Source organism: Lithobates pipiens, unplaced genomic scaffold (genome assembly GCF_037356315.1).
Source record: "Lithobates pipiens isolate NorthernLeopardFrog02 unplaced genomic scaffold, aLitPip1_a1.2 Scaffold_25, whole genome shotgun sequence".
Classification (NCBI taxonomy): domain Eukaryota; kingdom Metazoa; phylum Chordata; class Amphibia; order Anura; family Ranidae; genus Lithobates; species Lithobates pipiens.
The window spans coordinates 179,628,230-179,643,029 of record NW_027507787.1 but is presented as its reverse complement, the minus strand read 5'-3'; the positions used below and the strand labels follow the sequence as shown (position 1 = coordinate 179,643,029).

The following is a 14,800-nucleotide window of genomic DNA, read 5'->3' as shown; positions in this document are numbered from 1 at the left end:
GAATGTATAAAGAAGATTCGACGGAGCTAGTATATAGCATACTTTAGAACCCTATTAAAGTCTATGGGACGCCAACGTTCAAAATCTAAAGTGCTCATTTTAAAGGCTAATTTGCAAGTTACTGTCCTAAAAAGTGTTTGGGGACCTGGGTCCTGCCCCAGGGGACATGGATCGATGCAAAAAAAAGTTTTAAAAACGGCCGTTTTTTCGGGAGCAGTGATTTTAATAATGATTAAAGTGAAACAATAAAAGTGTAATATTCCTTTAAATTTCGTAGGGGGGGGTTGTCTATAGTATGCCTGTGAAGGGGCGCATGTTTCCCGTGCTTAGAATTGTCCCTGCACAAAGTGTCATTTATGCAGGAAAAAAAGTCCTTTAAAATCACTCGCAGCTATTATGAATTGTCGGCTCCCGTAATACAGAGAACACTCATTGAAAGTCATTGATAAAAAAATAAATTAATAAATAAAAAAAAAAAGCGTGGGGGTCCCCCAAATTCAATTACCAGGCCCTTCAGGTCTGGTATGGATATTAAGGGGAACCCTGCCTCAAATTTAAGAAAAAATTTGACGTGGGGTTCCCCCTAAATATCCATAACCAGACCCTTCAGGTCTGGTATGGATATTAAGGGGAACCCCGCGTCAAATTTTAAAAAAAATTGACGTGGGGTTCCCCCTAAAAATCCATACCAGACCCTTTATCCGAGCACGCAACCTGGCAGGCCGCAGGAAAAGAGGGGGGGACGAGAGAGCGGCCCCCCCTCCCTCCTGAACCGTACCAGGCCACATGCCCTCAACATTGGGAGGATGCTTTGGGGGTCTGTGACCCCTCAAAGCACCTTGTCCCCATGTTGATGAAGACAAGGGCCTCATCCCCACAACCCTGGCCGGTGGTTGTGGAGGTCTGCGGGCGGGGGGCTTATCAGAATCTGGAAGCCCCCTTTAACAAGGGGACCCCCAGATCCCGCCCCCCCCCTGTTTGAAATGGTAAGGGGGTACAAAAGTACCCCTACCATTTCACAAAGAAAGTGTAAAAAATGGTTAAATAAAACAAACACACTTTTGAAAAATTCCTTTATTAAAAATAAAAAAATAAAAAAAAGATTCCAGCGGCGGTAATCCACTCTTGCTATCCAGCGACGGACGGTCATCTCTCCAGCGATGTCTCATCTCATCCAGCGCAGCGATCCATCCTTCTGTCTCCGTGGAGGAGACACTGCAAGGATTCCGGCGGATGACGTTTCTTATATACGGAGGGCGGGGCCACCCGTCACCTGACCCCGCCCCCCTCTGACGCAAGGGGAAACCCGGGGTTCCCCGTGACGTATGGGTGACCCCGCCCCCCTCTGATGTAACGGAAACCTGCCTGTGTTACATCAGAGGGGTGCGGGTCACCCCTACGTCACAGGGAACCCCGGGTTTCCCCTTGCGTCAGAGGGGGGCGGGGTCAGGTGACGGGTGGCCCCGCCCTCCGTATATTAGAAACGTCAGCCGCCGGAATCCTTGCAGTGTCTCCTCCACGGAGACAGAAGAAGGACGGAGGATTCGCTGCGCTGGATGACATGAGACATCGCTGGAGAGATGACCGTCCGTCGCTGGATAGCAAGAGTGGATTACCGCCGCTGGAATCTTTTTTTTTTATTTTTTTATTTTTAATAAAGGAATTTTTCAAAAGTGTGTTTGTTTTATTTAAACATTTTTTACACTTTCTTTGTGAAATGGTAGGGGTACTTTTGTACCCCCTTACCATTTCAAACAGGGGGGGGGGGGGCGGGATCTGGGGGTCCCCTTGTTAAAGGGGGCTTCCAGATTCTGATAAGCCCCCCGCCCGCAGACCTCCACAACCACCGGCCAGGGTTGTGGGGATGAGGCCCTTGTCTTCATCAACATGGGGACAAGGTGCTTTGAGGGGTCACAGACCCCCAAAGCATCCTCCCAATGTTGAGGGCATGTGGCCTGGTACGGTTCAGGAGGGAGGGGGGGGCCGCTCTCTCGTCCCCCCCCTCTTTTCCTGCGGCCTGCCAGGTTGCGTGCTCGGATAAAGGGTCTGATATGGATTTTTAGGGGGAACCCCACGTCAATTTTTTTTTAAATTTGACGCGGGGTTCCCCTTAATATTCATACCAGACCTGAAGGGTCTGGTTATGGATATTTAGGGGGAACCCCACGTCAAATTTTTTCTTAAATTTGAGGCAGGGTTCCCCTTAATATCCATACCAGACCTGAAGGGCCTGGTAATTGAATTTGGGGGACCCCCACGCTTTTTTATTTATTTATTTATTTATTTATTTTATCAATGACTTTCAATGAGTGTTCTCTGTATTACGGGAGCCGACAATTCATTATAGCTGCGAGTGATTTTAAAGGACTTTTTTTCCTGCATAAATGACACTTTGTGCAGGGACAGTTCTAAGCACGGGAAACATGCGCCCCTTCACAGGCATACTATAGACAACCCCCCCCCTACGAAATTTAAAGGAATATTACACTTTTATTGTTTCACTTTAATCATTATTAAAATCACTGCTCCCGAAAAAACGGCCGTTTTTAAAACTTTTTTTTGCATTGATCCATGTCCCCTGGGGCAGGACCCGGGTCCCCAAACACTTTTTAGGACAGTATCTTGCAGAATCTTTTCTCTCTGTCAAATCTTTTTTCTCTGTCGAATATTTTCTCTATATAATCTTGGACTAATAGAGGTAAGGTTAGGCACATTCGAACACAGGTTCTATAGACACAGATTGTTGTCAGAGTCATGTCGAATCTCCTATTCTATATCGAACTGTTGTAACAATGAAAACGAAAATAAAGCATTTATTTATGTCGGATCTTTCGTTTTTCGGATTTTGTGCTTTCGTTATCGTTTGTCAAAACGAAAACGAAAATAGCTGAAATTCGAACGAAAATGCATTCGGACGAAAACGAATGCACATGTCTAATAAAAGGTATGCTTTTTATTTACATTGACACCCATAGCTGAAATGTAGATATTGCTCTAGTCCATAAGAGGTACTCAGGTGCTGAAGCAGTTAAAAGTGTAACCCCTCTACAGATCATCTGTGTTCGGTGTATTCTTTACTGTACAATTTGTCAGTTACTCTGCTAAGGAAAAAATAAATAAAAAGATGTGCCTTTGCTTCAAGGATTTCAAAAACTCCATTCAGACAACCGTATTTCCAGATGTTGCTTTCATGTGGTATAACTGCAAGGAAACCATTTCTAAAGGATTTTTTTTATGTGAGCAGTGCCAATCACCCCACAGTGCCCAGCTGTACAGCAGTTTTGGGGACTTCACAACAGGAAGCCACATAAAAACAAACTTGGATTCAACAAAAAATGGGGCTTCAGAAAATTCTATATCGTAAATGATCAATGGAATACATATTTTCCCATTAATTGACAGCCATCTATCCAGACAATCCAAACATGAGTAGAAACTGTTCACAGCAGGTCTTTCAGATGTGAAAACAGTAAAGCATTATGACAATACCCCCTAGACTGCTCAGCAATGGGTAGTAATTAAAACACATCAAAACCAAGTAATTTATTGCAGATTCCGAATATAAGGTGGCTGCATTAATTTTCTTTCAGATATTTATTCCCTTATATTTTCATCCCACAGTTCTGAGAATAACAAATGTTGTGTTTTAGGGTGGCTTCCCTTGCTCTTTAAAGGATTTTCTGAGTTTTAATGAAACTTTAGATTTCTGTGACCCTTAGGTTTTATCTCTGTAATACTTTTTTATTTCACCCTCACACCTGCCCTCTCCCTATTACCACACTTGTTACCTCCTGCTACTTGTAAATCTACATGCTGATAGAAACATCCAGGCCACTGTGCCTTCATATAAATCACACTCCCATGTTACTTCCCTCACCCTTCTGCTTCTCCTAACTCCTGGGGTATAGCCCACTTCCTTTGTCAGAAATCACAATCCGCACACTAGTTTCTTTTCCTTTTCTTTCCAGAACCAGCCCCCCCCCCCCTCCCCCTCTCATATGCTCTCTGGAATGCCCACTCTGCCTGTAAGCTCATATCTGTCCTTGACCTTTTAACTCCTTTAACCCACTTGCTGTAACTGAAATCTGGCTTTAGGACTCTGAATCTGCCTCCCAGCTTCCCTGTTTCATGGTGGCGTTCACCCAAATCCAGGAGATAAAAGGGAGGTGGAATTGGAATCCTCCTATCCCCACAAAGCACATTTAAGGCTCATTCTTCCCTCAGTGCCCCTCTCTCTTTTTGAAGCTCACCAAATTGGTCTCTTTTGTCAAGTTTTTCTGAAGATTGCTGTGATCTCTCGAGCTCCTGGACTGGTATCAACCTCCCTAATGAGTTTTCTGCCAGGCTACCCTTTCTCTCCTCTGAAATACCCACAATCAGTCTTGGCAATGACAACATCCCTGTTAATTTTAACACTCCAGTTACCTTTCAACTCCCATTTGACCCTAACAAAATGCGAACACTTCTACTCACTCTGATGGCAACATCCTTGACTTTGTATTCTATCACCTCTGCACTCCTTGCAACCTCTCCCAACACTCCTTTTCCTCCTCTTTCCGATCACAACATCCTTAGCTTCATACTCTCCCTGTCTTCAACCGCCTATCCCTCCAACTGACAGTTACTGTAAAAACCTTTGCTATGTTAAACCTTCTCTACTCTGCAACAGACTACATCTATGACATCCCTGTCCTGCCTTGACCCAGCCATTTCTTTCTACAACTGTTCACACTCATCCTTCCTGGACACGCTTGCTCACCTCACTACACACAGAACCATGCCCTGACCCCTACAGCCTTGGCAAACAGATGACACCAAAACATTCAAAAGACCTAGCCGCACTATTAAACTTCCTGGCAACACTTCGCCCTGTATAAATTTGCCATCCAAAAATACAGTTCATTCTTTCACATTGCCAAATAGACCTGGTTCAGCACTCTCAATAACACCCTCTCATTCAGTCCTCATCAACTGTTTTCTATCTTTTAACTCTCTACTTTGTTCTCCACTGCTACTACCCACTAACGCACTTAATGTCCATGAGATTGGCAATCATTTCAAAAACCAGATTGCAGCTATTTTTGACAAGATCTCCACTGTCTGCGTATCTCCACAACCTGACATGCCATGTCTACCTTCACATTCAATACTTCCCTCTGAGACCCATCTCTTTTCTCCTGTTTACCTCCATACTCCAAGACAGCTTAGCTCGCTACCACCTTACTCATAACATTCTTGACCCGTTTCAGTGACATCCCACCAAAACTGGCCCCATAAAACTCGCTAATGACCTACTATCCGTATACTATTAGGCCTTCCTGATGCCTTCAACATTAGCCAACCACTTCTCAAAAACTCGACTCCCTTGGACTCCAAGACTCTGCTCTTTGCTGGCTCTAATTCTACCTATCTCAGCCGACCTTCAATGTCACTCTACCTACTTCTTTCCTCTTCCTCTCTCCGTAGGGGTTCTCAAAGGTTGTACCCTCTGACCCTTTCTATTCTCTATTTTTACCTCCTCCCTGGATCAGCTCATAGCCTTGCTTGGCTTCCAATACCAATTCTATTCTGACAACATCCAAATCTATCTCTCTAAGCCTTCTCCTCTGCTCACCCCATCAGTGTCCTTGTTCATCAGTAATTTACTAACTGACGTATGGATATCAAATCACTTATTTAAACTTGGTCTTTCCATAATTTAGATCCTAATATTTCCACCTCGCCTGTTCCTCTCCTGACTTTTCCATCAAGATCAATGCACAGCTATCAGTCCCTCCCTTCAGGCCAGGATGATAGGTGTAATCTCAGACTCTGACCCCTCCCTTCAGTCCCACATCCAATCACTGCCTAAGTCTTGCTGCCTTCATTTCCATAACATCTCCAAAACATGCCACTTCTTAATCACAAAGTTACTAATTCACTTCCATGTTATCTCTCACCTTGTCTATTGCAACTTTCTCCTCTTTGGCCTACCTTTTCATAGTCTTTCCCCCCTTCAATGTATCATGAATGCTGCTGGCAGACGCTTCCACCTTATCATCCATTTAATGTCTGCCACCCCTCTCTACCAATCTGGTTTCCACTCACCCAAAGAATACAATTCATAATCTTAACAACGTCATACAAACCCATCCAAAACTCTGCCCTGAGCTTCACCAATTTAGGCTGCATTCACACCTGAGCATAGCGATTTACTGGCGTTTTTTGTTTGAGAGTTTTTGAGTGTTTTTAGAAGTGTATTACAAGCATTTTAAAAGGGTATTTTACAGCTTCAGGCCTTTTTGTTTAGCCAATAGAAAGCAGTAGGGGGAGCAGTGGGAGAGGAAAATTGGGGTGGAGAGCTGCTATTTGAGCAGAAAATATGCAACAAACGCTAGTTTGCATCTCTATTGAAGTCTATGGTCCCAAAAGTGTGTTTCATGCCAGGTGAAGGAACTCTCATACAGTGGTGTGAAAAAGTGTTTGCCCCCTTCCTCATTTCCTGTTCCTTTGCATGTTTGTCACACTTAAGTGTTTCGGAACATCAAACCAATTTAAACAATAGTCAAGGACAACACAAGTAAACACAAAATGCAATCTGTAAATGAAGGTGTTTATTATTAAAGGTGAAAAAAAATCCAAACCATCATGGCCCTGTGTGAAAAAGTGATTGCCCCCTTGTTAAAACATACTATAACTGTGGTTGTCCACACCTGAGTTCAATTTCTCTAGCCACACCCAGGCCTGATTATTGCCAGACCTGTTCACAATCAAGGCATCACTTAAATAGGAGCTGCTTGACACAGTAAGGTCCACCAGAAGATCCTTAAAAGCTACACATCATGCCGAGACCCAAAGAAATTCAGGAACAATTGAGAAAGAAAATAATTGAGATCTATCAGTCTGGAAAGGGTTATAAAGCCATTTCCAAAGCTTTGGGAATCCAGCGAACCACAGTGAGAGCCATTATCCACAAATGGCGAAGACATGGAACAGTGGTGAACCTTCCCAGGAGTGGCCGGCCGCCCAAAATTACCCCAAGAGCGCAGCGACGACTCATCCAAGAGGTCACAAAAGACCCCACAACAACGTCCAAGGAACTGCAGGCCTCACTTGCCTCAGTTAAGGTCAGCGTTCATGCCTCCACCATCAGGAAAAGACTGGGCAAAAATGGCCTGCATGGCAGAGTTCCAAGGAGAAAACCACTGCTGAGCAAAAAGAACATCAAAGATCGTCTCAATTTCTCCACAACACATCTTGATGATCCCCAAGACTTTTGGGACAACATTCTGTGGACCGATGAGACAAAAGTGGAACTCTTTGGAAGGTGTGTGTCCAAGTATATCTGGCGTAGAAGGAACACTGCATTTCATAAAAAGAAGATTATACCAACAGTAAAATATGGTGGTGGTAGTGTGATGGTCTGGGGCTGTTTTGCTGCTTCAGGACCTGGAAGACTTGCCATGATAAAAGGAACTATGAATTCTGCTGTCTACCAAGAGATCCTGAAAGGAGAATGTCCGACCATCTGTTCGTGTACTCAAGCTGAAACGAACTTGGGTTCTGCAGCAGGACAATGATCCTAAACACACCAGCAAGTCCACCACCGAATGGCTGAAGAAAAACAAAATGAAGACTTTGGAGTGGCCTAGCCAAAGTCCTGACCTGAATCCTATTGAGATGTTGTGGTATGACCTTAAAAAGGCCGTTCATGCTCGAAAACCCTCTAATGTAACTGAATTAGGACAATTCTGCAAAGATGAGTGGGCCAAAATTCCTCCAGGACGCTGTAAAAGCCTCATTGCACGTTATCGCAAACGCTTGGTTGCAGTTGTTGCTGCTAAGGGTGGCCCAACCAGTTATTAGGTTTAGGGGGCAATCACTTTTTCACACAGGGCCATGATGGTTTGGATTTTTTTTCACCTTTAATAATAAACACCTTCATTTACAAATTGCATTTTGTGTTTACTTGTGTTGTCCTTGACTATTGTTTAAATTGGTTTGATGTTCCGAAACACTTAAGTGTGACAAACATGCAAAGGAACAGGAAATGAGGAAGGGGGCAAACACTTTTTCACACCACTGTATGTGAACAAGGGCCATTGAAATGAATGGGATTTGGCTTGTTGAGCATTTTTAGAGCTTCAAGCTGAAAATTTCTCAGGTGTGAAAGAGGCCTTAGTACCAAAAAAATAACCCAAACCATCCTCTTTACTCCTCCCAAGACCTCCTGCTTTCTATCTCCTCCTGACCTTCTGCTTTCAGTACTTGTAGTTCATTCGTTAAGAGAAAACTGTGAACAAATGATGCAGCTGTGTGGACAGAGGGGGGGGGGCGCAAGGGAGAAGATCCCCCCACTTCTGCTTTAACACTGAGGAGGGGGGATCGGGTGAACTGGAGACAGGAGCTGGAACATGTTCCCTAAATGTGGGTGACACATGCAAGATCCCTCCATCCAAAAGATGATTACCTTTTAAAGGTTTGTAAACCCTTAGAATGAACTTCTCTTCCTTGGTTCTCTAGGTCTGTTAAATATGCCAACGAAAGTTTTCTTTTCTTTCCTGTTCTATTCAAAAAAGAGAAGAAAAAAAATACCACGCTAACTGCCTGCGCTACATTCTTATCGGTTATATGGTTTCCAGCTATCTCTGTGGACTGGAGACATCTCATCTCCATTATGCAGTAGAAAGGGCTAAAGCCACATACACATGGCCTGAATATCGGGCGGTATCAGCCTGTTTAATAGAAACCGTCCGACATTCGGTTCCTGTGTATGGCAGCATGTCGAAGTGGCATAACCAGAAATGGTCTGCTGATCCGCATCCAATCAGCACTCTCAGCCAATGGCTGAGGGCGCTGGCCGATGTGTTTTGGTGGGGGGGCACCCCCTATCAGAACACAATAACTCAGTGGGGGGAGATAGCTGTACTAACATCGGATTGTTAGTACAGAATCTCCTCCCAAGCACTTCAGTTTGTTTTTCTTCTCGTTCAGCCCACTGGATTTAACAACAAAAAAACTGATAGTGTGTCCCCCTGTCACAGTACTACTCCCCTGTAGAGTGTGGTGAGTAAGCATTATCACCCTGTTTTTGGCAGGATCACTGGATGAAATAAAGGGGGAAAATGTAAATGAATCCTCCATTACATCCAAAGACTGGTAATCTGCAATATATTCAACTATTTCTGCATTTAGCTGTATGTATGCTGAAAGGCCCAGTTGCACATAGGCAAAATAGATATGTATTTTGTGAAGCAGTTTGCCACTGGTGTTGTCTTTCTAGTTCCATGAAAGCTTGTATCCATTCCAGCCATATGGCACACAGGTCAATACAGAATGTACATGATCTGGACAGAGAGGTAAGACTGTTGGTACATATGCTGACGTTTTTGACGATCGGTATCACCTGCTAGGTAAATGAGGCTGTAAAGAGGCATAGTTGGCCCATGTGAAGTACCCAGTGGGCTGAGCGAAAATAAAATAAAAACGGAGAGGTTGCAGTACTAATTATGCAATGTTAGTACAACGATCTCCACCGCTGAGCTATTGTGTTCTGACAGGGGGGCTACCTCTCCGCCAGAACACACTGGTCAGTGTTCATAGATATTAGCTGCAAGCGCTGATCAGCTGGTCGGATGCTGGTTTTTCAGCATGTTCCTTCGACAAAAACTGGTCGTTGGACTGGTTTCTGTTTGACAGGCACAGACACACACACGGTCTGAATGTTGGCTGGTTCCTGCTGAACCAGTTGATATTTGTATCATGTGTACTCAATATAACACTGTTCTTCCTAAAGTAAAAAGTGACCTTCCCAAACCCCCATCTGTATGCCTCCACACTGATGCATTTGAGTACTATATTGTGTATTAAGTCCCACTAAGTAAATGTCATAGCTGTCATTGAAAATCTGTAACATACCTGCTAGAATTGTATATTGTATACACTTTTTGAAGTGTTGATGTATATCATTGTATTACAGGAATGCTGTTCTGGATGGGTATGTGCAGCAGTTGCTCTACACTTTCCGATATTTCTGTTCCCAGGAAGATTTGCTGCAGTTCCTTATTGACGGGATTAATAACACAGTGCCAAGGTACTAATGAAATATATGCTACACCACCCAATGCCGTGTTCTTTATAAATAACTTGTTTTAATTTTGAATTTTTGTGGCAGAACAGCAAAATCATAATTTTGTACATTACAATACCAGCAGCCAGGTAGCCAAAGCTAAAAAAAAAAAAAAAAAATCTGTAACGGGGCAATGGCACCCTAAACGTACCCAGATGCAAAAAAAGGAGGGCACTGGTGCAACTGCCCAAAAAAAAAAAGAAAGAGAGAAAGGTCTATAAAAAAAACACCGTGGCATGAAATTCACATCAGCAGTCTCTCTTCCAAGCAGGATTTGTGGAGGCTCCCACCAGAAAACCATGTATAAACAGAAAAAAGGAGGAGAGAAAAGCGCCACTAAGTGTAGAATTTATTAAAACATATTGGTAAAATGAAAAATAATAAATAAGTGCACCAATACATCTCCAGCAGGTGGCAACCGTCTAGGTCAGCCTTTCACAACCTTTTTACCCCAGGGGAACCCTTAAAATTATTTTTAGGTCTTGGGGAACCCCTGATAAAACCCATTCATTGGGGGTCAGTGGGAACAATGCCCCTTACTTTGGTGGTCAGTGTAAGAATAGCCCCCTTACAGTGCGCTATCAAGATCATTGGTGTCATACCACTGGTTCCTCTAAGTGGCATTGACTCAGAACTATGTAGGCACCATCAAATAGGAGGTAAATCGGCCACAGCTCAAGGAACGCCTAGCCACCTCTGGAGGAACTTTTTAGCCCTGATTCACACTGGTACGTCTTTGAAATCACGCTACTTCAGCACGAATTCAAAGCCGCGCATCAGTGAGATTTGCACTGCCGATTTCATTGCGACTTTATTTAACAGAAGTCCATGTAAGTTGCAATGAATTCAGTAAAAAGTGGTGCAGGAACTTTTTTTTTTTTTTTATAATCGCTGCAATGTGTACGGTTCCATTGCCAGCAATGGGTGCAACTAGTCATGCGATTTGGAACTGTCAAAGTCACATCGGTGTGAAGGGGGGCTTAATGTATTTTTTTTAAATGTGAGTTTTTCATTTTACCAAAATGTTTTAATAAATGCTACACTTGGGTAGTAGCCATTTCTCTCTTTCTTTGTTCTGTTTATACAAAGTAGTCAAAGCTTAAGGCCCCTTTCACACCGAGGCCGTTTTCAGGTGCTACAACGCTAAAAATAGCGCCTGTGTAGCGCCTGAATAAAACCGGCCCCGGAGGGCTTTCACACTGGAGCCGTGCGCTGGCAGGACGGTGAAAAAAATCCTGCTAGCCGCATCTTTAGAGCGGTGAAGGAGCGGTGTATTCACCACTCCTAAACTGCTCCTACCCATTGAAATCAAGGGGCAGCGCTGCTATACCGCTGGCAAAGCGCCGCTGCAGCGGCACTTTGCAGGTGGTTTTAACCCTTTTTCGTCCGCTAGCGGGGGTTAAAACCGCCCCGCTAGCGGCCACTTACCGCCGCTAAAACGACTGTAAAGCGTAGCTAAAAATAGCGCCACTTTACTGTCGACGCCGCTCCCGCCCCAGTTTGGAAGGGGCGTAAGAATTACAGCTAGCTCCCAATTTTGGGGTTCACTCTAGTTATCGATTGTAGCTGCGGCCAAAGGAAAAAAAAAACAAAAAAAAAACTTGCGGGTTCCTTGACTAGTCAGACTAGCTTTTGAATTTCATAATAATTTTCTTGCTCCGATATGCTATCTTCTACCAATGCACTCCTTTGAAATCTGCAGTTTCGTACAGTTCTGTGTGGAAGACTGACACAACATCTTGCGTGTCTCCATTTCCCTACTAATGATGAGCAGATCTAAACTAGTGGTTTTGTTTTTTTGTTTTTTAAATGATCAGTTAAAGAATTCAGGCACATAATCTTTGTACTTATAGACAGCCTTTTTTGTGAATATACACTTTGATGTGCTGACGTTTCAATGTCTCTGTAACATTTATGTGGAGGAATTAAATAAAATGAAAGTGGTTGTAAACCCTTACATATACCCAGTGATGTGACTGACCTTTAGGTGATGCAGAGATTAAACAAATCCTCCTACATAAATTGTACCCGTCTATCTGCATCTTTTCTTCTCTACATTGTTTAAAGTCCAGAATGTTTAAGCCTTGTCTGAGCTGTCAGAAAAAAAAGGGGACAGAGAGCTGAAAAGATAAAACTACACCTTGCAGAGCTCAGCGAGGAGAGCTCTGAAAGATGATTGGAGGGAAGGGACACACCCCCTTAACACAGGAACAGAGCTGAGGCTGTCAATCAGCTGGAACTCCCTTCCCTGTCACCTTTTTTTCCCTTTGGTGTCAGGAAAAATTGTCAGAAGTGATTCATTTTGATAGCAGAGGAATGAAGCGGCAGACAGAATTGACACTTAGTGCTTTGGATTGAGACAAATACACACTATAGAAGGATATTCTTTGTTCATATTTCATGTCAGGGGCTTACAACCTCTTTAAGAGCTGTGCTTCCCTTGTATAACTGACAGTGTTGGGGAAGGCAACAGGTCATAGCTCTCTGACTCCTTAAAGTGGAACTTTACCCATAACAACTTTCCACATTAATATTTATGTTATCAAAGTTAGTGTGTGCTGTAAACTGCCCCCAGCATTATTACTGTTTTTTTTGCCAGAGCCCCTGAACAGCAGTAATAAATCTTTGGGCTATCAGCAGATCAGCCTCTACAAATTTGGCACAGTCCCTAAAAACAGAGAGCAACTGAGCATGTGCAGAGCAAGGTGAGACAGTGTATTAATGGACTTTAAACAGTATAGACACTTATTTTAATGTTTTACATGGCTATACCTTCAAAATGGGCCAACCTGAAGTGATCTAGCAGGACTTAAATTTTCTGACGAAAGTTCCACCTTAAGGTCTGGGCCACAGATTATTGGGGTGTCTGGTAATGCGGTCAGATTGGTAGCCCTAGAGGCAAAATAATTGATAGGTTATGTTTAACATAGTATGCAAGCTCTTCTTGGAGGGGGTGATAAGGGACTATATACAGGTTTTTAGTAAGGAAACTGGTATCCTTAGCAGTAATCGGCATGGATTCATGAAGAATCATTCTTGCCAAACCAATCTATTAACCTTCTATGAGGAGGTGAGCTGCCATCTACATAAAGGAAGGCCCGTAGATGTGGTGTATCTGGTTTTTGCAAAAACATTTGACACAGTTCCCCATAAACGTTTACTGTACAAATAAGGTCCGTTGGCATGGACCATAGGGTGAGTAAATGGATTGAAAACTGGCTACAAGGGCTCAGAGTTCAGAGGGTGGTGATAAATGGGAAATACTCGGAATGGGCAGGGATGGAAAGTGGGGTCCCCCAGGGTTCTGTGCTGGGACCAATCCTGTTTAATTTGTTCATAAACGACCTGGAGGATGGGGTAAACAAGTCAATCTCTATTTGCGGACGATACTAAGCTAAGCAGAGCAATAACTTCTCCGCAGGATGTGGGAACCTTATAAGAAGATTTGAACAAATTAATGGGGTGGGCAACTACATGGCAAATGAGGTTTAATGTAGAAACATGTAAAATAATGCGTTTGGGTGTCAAAAATATGAATGCAATCTACTCACGGGGGGGGGAGGAATCTCTGGTGGAATCCAGGTGGAATAGGATGGAAAAGGACCTGGGGGTCCTAGTAGATGATAGGCTCATGGAATGCAATGCCAAGCTGCTGCAAGCAAAGCAAACAGAATATTGATATGCATTAAAAGGGGATTGACTCCAGGGATAAAAGCGATAATTTTCCCACTCTACAAGACTCTAGTCCGGCCACACCTGGAGTATGCTGTCCGGTTCTGAGCACCACTCCTCAGGAAGGATGTACTGGAAATGGAGCGAGTACAAAGGGCAACAAAGCTAATAAAGGGACTGGCGGATATTAGTTATGAATTTCTCCCTGGAGAAGAGACGCTTGAGAGGTGATATGATTTCAATTTACAAATACCGTATTGGTGACCCCACAATAGGGATAAAACCTTTTTTGTACAAGGGAGTTTAATAGGACACATGGCCACTCATTAAAATTAGAAGAAAAGAAGTTGGTTTAACCTTAAACTGCGTAGAGAGTTATTTACTGTAAGAGCGGCAAGGATGAGAAATTCCCTTCCTTTCAACAGGTGGTGGGATCAGCAGTGAGCATCGATTATTTTTTTTTTTTTTTTTTAACTATTAGATAGGTACCCGAACGACTACAACATACAGGGATATACAATGTAATACTGACATATAATCACACACATAGGTTGGACTTGTGTCTTTTTTCAACCTCACCCCCTGTGTAAAGCAATCCCCTTTGTCGTTTAAAATCTAAAAATCTTTGCGTGGGCGTGTCCAAGATGGCGCTGTGAGAGGTCTCATTGGACCAGAGCTCTGCTGGCCTGTGGTAAATTATCGGTATTTTGAGTACTCTCTGCTGCTGCTTCTCTGACTGGAACGCATCTTGATGACCTGAGGATCCACCAGATTGCACTGGAAGGGGAAAAAACTGAGGAGGTTTCCTCTGCTCCGGCTACGCACATGGTGCAACCCTCCCGAGCCAAATCTCACATGGTGCCCCAGACGGAGATGGAGGAGCCTACTGCCTCGCAACTCGGCTTCCCGGAGGTAATGGCGGCTATTGCTTTGTGTCAGGCCACACTGACTGGAAAGATTGAGGCAGAGCAGCTTGATGTGGGGCTGCTTAGGCAAGATCCTGATAAGATTCACTCCCGA

The 14,800-nt window shown here is 43.6% G+C and overlaps 1 protein-coding gene across 1 annotated transcript in view; it reads left to right on the top strand.

Moving 5' to 3' along the window:
• KNDC1 (kinase non-catalytic C-lobe domain containing 1) overlaps window positions 1–14,800 on the top strand; it is a 289,084-nt gene that overhangs the window by 175,370 nt on the left and 98,914 nt on the right. The window contains exon 21 of the mRNA XM_077455239.1: window positions 9,959–10,072. Within this exon, the coding sequence (XP_077311365.1) occupies window positions 9,959–10,072 (114 nt within the window). The remainder of the gene's footprint in view (window positions 1–9,958; window positions 10,073–14,800) is intronic.